General features: G+C 33.0%; 1 protein-coding gene across 1 annotated transcript in view; it reads left to right on the top strand.

Moving 5' to 3' along the window:
* ERCC6L2 (excision repair cross-complementation group 6-like 2) overlaps nt 1-10637 on the top strand; it is a 112207-nt gene that overhangs the window by 24422 nt on the left and 77148 nt on the right. Inside the window, exons 3-5 of the mRNA XM_012640018.1 lie at nt 2728-2921; nt 8500-8661; nt 9062-9269. Of these exons, the coding sequence (XP_012495472.1) occupies nt 2728-2921; nt 8500-8661; nt 9062-9269 (564 nt within the window). The remainder of the gene's footprint in view (nt 1-2727; nt 2922-8499; nt 8662-9061; nt 9270-10637) is intronic.

Below are 10637 nucleotides of genomic sequence, written 5' to 3'. Positions count from 1 at the left end.
CACCGCGCCCAGCCTTCCTCCCATATACTTTAAATCATCTTTAGATTACCTGTAGTACCAATACAATGTAAGTTCTAGGTAAATAGTTGTTATACTGTATTCTTTGGGAAATAATGATAAAAAGTCTGTACATGTTCAATACAGACACAATTTTTCTTTCAAATATTTTCAATCCTCGGTTGGTTGAATCCACTGATGTAAAACCCATAGATATGGAGGGCCAACTGTATATGTAAACTCCTTGCTATAACGTATACTGCTATTATTCTACCTTTTTCAATTTCTCCTCCTTCCTTCCTTCCTTCCTTCCTTCCTTCCTTCCTCCCTTCCTTCCTTCCTTCTTCCTTTCTTTCCTTTCTTTCTTTTTCTTTGTTTTGAGGTAAGTTTTGCTCTGTTGCCCAAGCTGGAGTGTAGTGGTGTGATCATAGCTCATTGCAGCCTCAAACTCCTAGGTTCAAGTGATCCTGCTGCTTCAGCCTCCCGAGTAGCAGGGCCTACAGGCACATGCTGCCATACCCAGCTAACTTAAAAAATTGTTTTGTGAAGACAGGGTTTCACTATATTGCCTGGGCTAGTCAAACTCCTGACCTCAAGTGATCCTCTCACCTTGGCCTTCCAAAGTGCTGGGATTAAGGCATGAGCCACCATGCCTGGCCCAGTTGATTTCTTAATTCATTTATTTTCAGTCTTTCTTGTGTTCTAATAAATTCCATAAAAGCTATACATGTTCTTTTGAGTACCACTTTTGCTGCATTCCATAGGTGTTTTTTTTTTATATGTAGTGTTTTCATTAGTCTTTTCTAAATTATCTGTGACCCTAATTTTTATTCTTTTTTACCCAAGTTTAAAAGAGATGCTTTTAAATTTCCAAGTAAATGGTTATTATTAGGGCAAGGAGTAATGGGAGGGCTTAGCCTCTGTTGATGATTTCTAGTTTTGTTGCATCAGATAATATAGCCTTGATATTTTTTTTGTGGTTAAAGACACAGTCAAGTGTTTTTAATGCTCTAATGTTGGATATTGTGTAGTCTCTGTTGTTTTGAAATGTTTGCTTATATTGTGTATTTTTTGTCATTATGGCCACATCATTCTATATATTTCTATTTAATCATGATTGTCAATTGCAATGTTAAAACTCTTAGTACTATTATGATTTTCTTTTTGTCTATTTGGACAACTGGATCTGCAGAGAAATATATTAAATTTTCCTGCTGTGACTTTGAGTTTGTTTATTTCTGTCTTTATACCAGTTTTTGCTCAATATTTTCAATTAAATCTTATTTTATAAATTTTGTGTGCTTATATATTGCTCTCATACTTGATTGATAGATTATCTGCCTGTAGAATTCTAATTCAAAATTTTCTTTTATTCTTGACCAAAATCATTTTAGTATCCTCTGTCACATCATATTGTAGGTGAGGTCCAATGTCAAGCTGACTTTTTACCTTGGAAAGGACTTTTTTGTTGTTGTTTGACAGTATTTAGGACTTCTTCTTTATCCCTGAAATTCAAAAATTACCCTCAACCCTGACACTCACCGTAGAATTTTTCCAAATAAGTTTTGCTTTAGAAAAATATATCTAGTAATTTATGTAGGGGAATTTGGGTACTGATGCTAGAATCAGCTTTTTCGAAGCAGATGACTGATATAACTGTTCCTTCTTAAAATCACACGGCTATTATTTTTTTTGACCCAGTCCTTCCAACTGCCTCAGCTGCCGAGTTTTTTTTTGTTGTTGTTGTTGTTTTGTTTTGCTTATTGTTTTAAGATTACTCTACGAAAATTTGGTTTTTTGGGGGAAGTTTTCTCTATCATAGATGTAGGATGGATTACTCAGTTCTTCAGGTATTCCAGTTCTCATCTGCTCTTGTACTGTTCTGATCTGCTGGTAGCGCCCTTTCAGGCATTCTGATACCTTTATGGATTTATTTTTGTATTTGTTCTTTTGTTTTATTGGCATCAATACATACATGTGTTCAGTTGGTCATTTGAACTGGAATTCAAAGTTTTTATTGGGCTCACTAGTGACATCCTATAGGATTTCCCAGAAGTAAATCCAAATAAAAATTATAATTTTGATGAAATTCTCAGAAGATAAATTTGTATTGGTCCATTTAAAACAATGTGCATTTTTAAAAGACAGTTTATGAAATAGAAAAGAAATAAATTCCTTTATATTTATTATGCTAATGCCAGAATCACAACAGAATCCTGAAAAGTTAATGTTGGAAGTCTTTGAAAAAGGCCCTTTAATGAACTGGATGTTACAAATTAAAAAGTGGTGGGTTTGAGGTATGTGTGTATGATATGACATATCACACATACATTTAAGAACCTTTCAAGTGTGAATAAATTGTCTAAGAATGCATTCATCTAAGAGTACCACTTGGCACTTGAAGTTATTATTGTGATCCTGATTTTAGTCTTTTCTCTCTTTTCAAGAGTTACTTCTCTCTTATCTCTCAATGCCTTTTTGGTAGGGGGAAATAAAAAGAGCTGTTCCTTTGGACAAGTTAGGTATCTATTTTGTCCTAATAAAAAGCTAATTATGCAGCAAAGTATTTTTGAGGGTTTTCTATGTCCAAATATAGCCAATCACTCATTTGTGTTTATTCTTATTAACTAGAGTGTCAAAATTAAGGAATAGGACTATTAATATTCTGGATTTCACTTTGGGGTTCTTTATCTTTTAAAAAAATAAAAAAAAATTTTATTCTTCTTTTAGATGTTCTTAATAGTTGCTCCTCTTTCTGTCCTCTACAACTGGAAGGATGAATTGGACACCTGGGGATATTTCAGAGTCACTGTTTTACATGGAAACAAAAAAGACAATGAACTGATTCGTGTAAAGCAGAGGAAATGTGAAATTGCTCTAACAACTTATGAAACGCTGCGCTTATGTCTGGATGAGCTTAACAGGTGATGGGAATAATGGGGGTGATTGCATTAATATTCCGCTTACATCAGTTATATTTATCCCTTTATATTATGATTTTTTACAAAGCTCTAAATATTCTTTAGCTTCATTTAATTTTATTTCAGAATTATTGAAATAGTTTCAATATTATTCTCAGAGAATAACATTCTGTGAGAAGAAAAAATCTGCATCAAGTTTTCTACAGTTTCTTATTCTATTTCTTAAACTCAACATAGGATACCTCTCCAAACAATGCCTGTTAAAGAGTGGTAAATCTCATGTACAATCTTTTATGCATATGGTGCCTCTGAAAACAAAGACAGTAATTTTCATAAATGATTTTAATTATGGGAATCTGTTATGAATGCAGAGTAGCAAAAAAAATATATACACACACACGTATATGTGGGGAACTACTGTAGCTTGGAGTGTAAGAGAGAAGTAGCTGGAGATAATACCAGTGAGATAAGCAGGGAGCAGATCATAAAGAGTATTGAAAGCTACTTAGAGAATTTTGATCTTTATCTTTAGAGCAATAGAGTGCCCTTGAAGTGTTTTCAGCAGATTACTGATATGATATAAATGAGCAGATTTGCACTTTATATAAATACCCTGGCTGCTGTACGTGCAGACAGAGGACAGCCAGGTTGAATAGAGAAGGATTAATAAACAGGCTTGTTATAAGCTGAATTGTGCCCCCCCACAACCTCCTGAATTCATATGTTCGGGTCCCAATATGTTAGTGTATAGTTGAATCTTACTTTTTTATCTATTAAGATAATCTTTGCCTTTTATTTGGGGTATTTAAACCATTCACATTGAATATAATTATTGGTAAAGTTGGATTTAGAACCACTGTTTTTGTCAGGTCTGGGATTTGATTTTATATTTTAAACTTACAAGCTAATAGGTTGGCCTCTTACTGTTTCATGGGTCCTGGCAGAAGACAGACTAATCTGAGGCATGAAGAAGTTAAGTAATTTGTTCAAGCCTATACACCCAAGTCAGTGGTGGACATTAGGTTTGAACCTTGACCATCTAACCCCAGACCTTGGGTTTTTAACTAATATTATACCACCCTAAAAGATGTTCTGCAGCAGATGTAATAAATTCATTTATCACAGTATCAATCATATTTTAATTATTTTTTTACCTATTGCTTTAGGATGTGAGCTCTTTCATATAGGAGATTTTCATCTTTAATTTCTGTATTTCAGTGCTTATTACTCTTTTAGCACATAATGGTTGCTGAATAAATGTTTAAATGATTAATGATTAATGATTAAATGATTTTTTCTGTGATTTTTATAAATATTAAATAGGAATTCTAAAGTGGGATTATGTAACTATGAATGACATATTTATAAGGTTAGAGGAATCCAAATGTTACAATTTTTGTTATATTTATTTATTTTGTTGTATTTATTAATTTAAATGGCTTTATTTTGACAAATATTTAAAATAATTTATATCTTATCTGAGCAAATATTAAGTTATTTTTGAGAATAGTACTCTGTACATTTATTATAGATAATTGTAGAAAAACACACTGTATAATATGAATGAACTATATCTCTTTTTGTTATTCCTATTATACTTTTTACTTCATTTTAAATTTTGTCAAGATTATATATACACGATTTAAAGCCAGATATGATATAAGGTGTTTAGTGAAAAACTGCAGTTCACTCCTGCCCCTCATTACCTTTGCTTTCAGCTCTTACTGATCTTAGCCTTTACCTCCATATCTCTGAAGACCATGTTTATGATACAACTTTTAAATTTTTCTTTAGTTTTCAGCATAATTTGTTGATTTCTTCTTAAGAAAAATGATTATTTTGCCTTTCTCTTGCTCCCTTTAGCACGACCTGCTCTGTCTATTTTGTGGAGGGGAGGGACTGGTGTCTAGGAGATCCAGCTCCTCCTTAAACAGACTGTTGAACATTTACATGAATCCAGTTTCCAGAGGCATCTGGTGCCACAAATTCCTAACTTTTTAAGAGCTAAATAATATCAATCAGATTGCTCCTTGGCTTTTTCCAACACTGGCAGAGGATATTGCTTTTTCTACTTTAGTAAGTCATCTTGTCCGTGTTCTTTTTAGCTTCTAGAATTTTCTGGTTATTTTCTCCTCTCCCTTTCTCTTTGTTCTTGAGGGCTTCTGCCTTTTTTCAACTTTATATTTATGAAACTTTATTTATATGAAACTTTATATATATGAAACCTGTAGAAAAGTTGAAATAATGTTACATGAAGATCCATATACTCACCACTTGGAGTCAACAGTTGTATTTATATATATTCAAATGTTGGCAAAGTGTAAGAGTGTGCATGTGTGTGTGTGTGTGTGTGTACACACGTGTGTTTTTGTGTACAGAGGTGGTATTGAATCATTTCAGTAAGGTTGCATATAACATGACAACTTTATCCCTAAATATTTTAGCATAGATTTCCTAAATATTTTACCATGGATTTCTTTCTCGTACCATGTTATCGTTGTCACACATAAGAAAATTAATAGCAATTAAAATTTCCTTAATTATTCTCAAAATATCTTTAATAGCTAATATTCTAAAAACAGGATTCAATAAAGGTTCAGATGATGAATTTGGTTGTTAAGTCTGTTTAGTTTCTTCTAATTTAAATCATTCCCTCAACTTTTATTTTTTTATTATGTGACTTTTTGAGGGGACTGGGCCAGTTGTCTTAATAATCTAATATGTTTCACATATTAGATTTATCTGATTGCTTTTTCAAGGCGGTGTAAGTAATCTTCTATTATCTGTGTTTGAGTAAACTGATTTTGGCCTAAAGGCTTAATTAGATTCAGGTTAAATATTTTTGACAAGAATGTTTCATAAATGATGCTGTGGACTTCATATTGTATCCCTTCAGGAAGTATTGATGCCAGGTTGTTCCACTATTAATGAAGCCAAGTTTGTCCCACTGGTTAAGGAGGTGACCATCAGATCTCTCCAGTGGAAAGATTTGTTTGTCCCTTTACAATGAGCAAATAATCTGCAAAGTGATACTTTGCCACCATTAAAGTATTCTGGCCCCTCAATCCTTTTGCTTAGTGGTATTAACATACACAAATTATTCTTGCCTAAATCAGTTATTTTATTGGGGTTTACAAAATAATATTTTTCTAATTTTACCATTTCCTTTACACTTATTAATGGTATTCTCCTATAAAGCTTTCCTTCGTTAGTTAGGAATTAACTACAATTTTGACTAAAAAAAAAAAGCAAGGTGGATGCTTGATTCTTTTGCTTTGATTACTAATTTTTGGAGTAAGAAGTTAGCATATGGCCGGGCGCGGTGGCTCATGCCTGTAATCCTAGCTCTCTGGGAGGCCGAGGCGGGCGGATTGTTTGAGCTCAGGAGTTCGAAACCAGCCTGAGCAAGAGCGAGACCCCGTCTCTACTAAAAATAGAAATAAATTAATTGGACAACTAAAAATACATAGAAAAAAATTAGCCGGCCATGGTGGCGCATGCCTGTAGTCCCAGCTACTTGGGAGGCTGAGGCAGAAGGATCGCTTGAGCCCAGGAGTTTGAGGTTGCTGTGAGCTAGGATGACGCCACAGCATTCTAGCCCGGGCAACACAGTGAGACTCTGTCTCAAAAAAAAAAAAAAAAAAGAAGTTAGCATAATGGTCATCTACAATGGTGGCAAAGTTTCTTACCCCTCTCCCTTTTTTTTTTTTTGAGTGTAAGACTGTGGATTCATGGGTTATTGAGGTATAATTGACATAAAATGTACCCATGCAAATATAGAGTGATTTTTCGTAAATTTATAAAGTTGTGTGATTATCACCACAATCCAGTTTTAGAATTTCTATCACCTCAAAAAGTTACTTGTTTGTAGTCAATCCCTGCTCCCATCTCCAGCCCCAGGTAACCACTGATCTGTTTTCTGTCTCTATAGATTTGCTTTTACTGGAAATTTCATGTAAATGGAACCATTCACTATAAAGTCTTTGATGTCTGGCTTCTTTCACATAACGTATTGTTTTTGAGGTTCATCTATATTGTAACATACTTCAGTAATTTGTCCCTTTTTGTTGCTGAACAACACTATTGTACACCTTATTTTGTTTGTCCATTCACCAGTTGATGGAAATTTGGATTGTCTTTAGTTTTTGGCTGTATGAATAATGCTGCTGTGAACATTCACATACAAGTCTTTGTACCTAAGTTTTCGTTTCTATTGTATAGATACCTAGGAATGGAATTGCTGAGTCTTGTGGGTGAAAGTACATGTTTAACTTTTTAAGAAACTGCTAAACTATCTTAGAATAGTAGTTGTATGTTCCCAAAAGCAGTGTATGAGGATTCTGGTTTCTCCACATCTTTGCCAAGACTTGATATTGTTATTTTTTTTATTATAGCCATTCTAATAGGTCTATAGTGGCATCTCATGATTTTAATTTGCATTTCTGTGATAAAAAATGATGTCGAGAATCTTTTCATGTGCTCCTTTGTCATTTGTATATCTTCAGATAAATATTTGGTGAAATGTCTATTAGAATCTTTTGCTTCTCTTTTAATAGGTTGTTTTAAGTCGTGTTGAGTTGTTCTTTATATATTTTGTATACATGTCATTTATCAGATGACTTGCAAATATTTTCACTCAGTTTGTAGCATGTCGTTTTATTTTCTTAGTGGTATCTTTGGAAGAATGAAAGTTTTTAACTTTGGTGAAGTCCAACTTACCAAATTTTTTTAAATTGACCATACTTTTGGTGTCATATCTGAGAAATGTGTGCCTAATCCAGAGTCACAAAGGTTTTTTCTTCCTATGTTTTATAAGTTTTATCATTTCAGCTCATATTTAGGTCTCTGATGTATTTTGAGTTAATTTTTATGTATGGTGTGAAGTAAGAGTCTGTAACTCTTTGTACTTATTAAATGTTTTATACTCAATTATAGTCATTATTCTTAATGACGCTCAAATATTATAATTAGGCTGGCTCCTATATCCTTTGGACATGTCCCCATTTGTCTTTGGATACATCGGTGCTTTCTGGTTCTTCAGTATTTCCCCTGTCTGACATCAACTATTTCTCCATTTTTTCCATGGGGCGCTGGTTCCTTTTAGTGGATAGACCACTATGGGATCTCCTTGCTACGGGGGCAATAATCAATTCTAAACCTTTTCTAACAGACAGGTCTATGCATTATAACTTCTAAAAATCATGAGTTTATATTGATATTTTTCATTCATTTTTAACATTGCAAGTTTTGCTTCTTTTATTTTATATTTTTTTCTGATTTGTTATTTTTTTAAAAATTCCTTATTGTCGTTGTAGTGATGTTTAAATGAGATTTTTCCTATTCCTATCATCAAACAGAATGTCTGTACCCTTTTGTCTTCTCCATACACATTTTATTTCTGGGAGCTGTCCAAACCTGTGACTATTTTAAAACTAACTAGGTAAGAATCTAAAGAAATTGTCAAAGAGTTAAGGGGAAAAAAAACCTGCAAAGTTTGGTAGAGAAAGCTGCTCTTTAAAAATTCTGTAGACTAAGAAAGAGAAGTTTTCTTAGTCTTTCCCCCTTTTTTCTTTCTTTATAGTTTGGAATGGTCAGCTGTCATTGTGGATGAAGCTCACAGAATCAAGAATCCAAAGGCTAGAGTAACAGAAGTTATGAAAGCTTTAAAATGTAATGTCCGCGTTGGCCTCACTGGAACCATTCTTCAGAACAACATGAAAGAACTGTGGTGTGTTATGGACTGGTGAGTGAAAACACTTTTTAAAAAAAATTATTTAATACTTCTTTAGCTTAATGCTGCCTTGTTTGCTCATCATTAGTTTCTGAAACAATCATTTGTCTGTTTTTAGATGTTTGATCTGAAGCATGGTATACAGAGTAGAGTTCCATAAAAACCTATTTGTGTATATTTCTCTTGGTCCCTAAAGTAAATAAATATATACATTTAGTTACCAATTCCATCATCTTCTTATAGTTATAAACTGAAACGGTCATAAAGAACATTCTATTTTCTTTGCTTTTGTTTTTGTTGCCATTAATAAGCAAGTGACTTGATATATCTCTTAGAAGCAAAAAGAAGTCAATGTTTTTCTTTGTAGATAACTTAATAAAGCCCTCACATTTTTCTTATTGCCTTTATAAAGGGCTGTGCCAGGACTTTTAGGTAGCAGGACTCACTTCAAGAAGCAATTTTCTGACCCAGTAGAACACGGTCAGAGACACACAGCAACGAAAAGAGAACTAGCCACTGGCCGAAAGGCCATGCGAAGGCTTGCAAAGAAGATGTCTGGCTGGTTTCTCAGGCGTACCAAGACTCTTATCAAGGATCAGTTGCCTAAGAAGGAAGACCGGGTGAGAATTGCATTTGTGTATACTATTAATTTCTTGTCATGTTTTATTTTTTTCTTTATAAGAGGAAGTCTACCTCCTGTGGTATTTTGTCAGTATAGTTTCTTTCGTTTTACTTTGTAGAAAAAAAATTGTTACATACGGAATTTCAGAAAACATTAATGAAGCCCAGTTGTTTTCCTTACTAACTTTACTAACCTGTTAGCTAACAGGTTTATTGTTAGTCTATATTAAACTCATTTCTCATCAAGACTTTTGATATAATTCTTCCTCAATGAAGAAGGAAGTGCTTCTCTCCCCAATATGTTTTCTATTTACACTTTGTTCTTTCTATTCTACTATCTACCACCTAATATATTATTTGGTACCTTAATTATAGCTGTAGGACCAAAGTAGTTAAGAGCTTTTAAAAATAGACTTATTTCTCATAAAATGCTATTTGCAGTTACATGACTAACAATTTTTAGAATTTGTAGGAAACTTACACTGTTAATTGTTTAAAAAATGTGAGGAGTTGACCTTAAGAGGGCATTTAAAAAAACAAAATGTAATGGTCTTCTTTTATTGGACTTAATATTGTATATTTACATTTTTTAAAATCTAGCATTGTTTTATACAGAAACCCCTATATTTGCTCAGGTGCACATTTGCCCATTTGTTGGCAATAATATTCTGTTGTAGCGATATACACATATAAATATGTATAGATAGATGGTTTTCCCTCTTGTTCACATTTCTCAAAGCCCTATTATGAGCATAGTTAGTTTAACCCTAGCTATATGCAGCTGGATATAGAAGAATTTTATTGATTTTCAGTGCTATCAAGAATATAAAGGTAAATCGTGTCTTTTATAACTTAGTGGAAAATATTGTTTTTCATATTTTCTTTTCTTGAATTTGGACACAAAATAACAACTTGTATTTGCTTTTATGTGATTTAGCTAATTTACTAATGTTAGAACTTTATACAAGATATGAAATACAAATACTGTATTTTCAGTTTTCAGTTATATGAAGTTTTTGATTCTTTTCTAAGTTTTCCAAGTATTTCAGCAAGCATTTATCATTCATATCATTGTTGTGAAATCTTCCTTTTTTTCCTTATCAAGTTTGTTGTTTGGCCTAAAGTTTAATTATATACCACATGATGATGTTTTAGTCAACAACAGACTACATATACAATGGTGGTCACATAAGATTATAATACCATATTTTTACTGTACTTTTTCTGTTTAGATACACAAATACTATTGTGTTACAATTGCCTATAGTATTCAGCACAGTCACATATTGTACAGGTTTATAGACTAGGAACAATAGGCTGTACCATATAACTTGGGTGTGTAGTAGCCTTTACCATCTAGGTTAAGT

This window comes from Propithecus coquereli, unplaced genomic scaffold, assembly GCF_000956105.1.
Source record: "Propithecus coquereli isolate 6110/MARCELLA unplaced genomic scaffold, Pcoq_1.0 Scaffold147, whole genome shotgun sequence".
Classification (NCBI taxonomy): Eukaryota; Metazoa; Chordata; class Mammalia; order Primates; family Indriidae; genus Propithecus; species Propithecus coquereli.
Note: the sequence above shows the minus strand (reverse complement) of the source record. Positions and strands in the feature narration are given on the sequence as shown.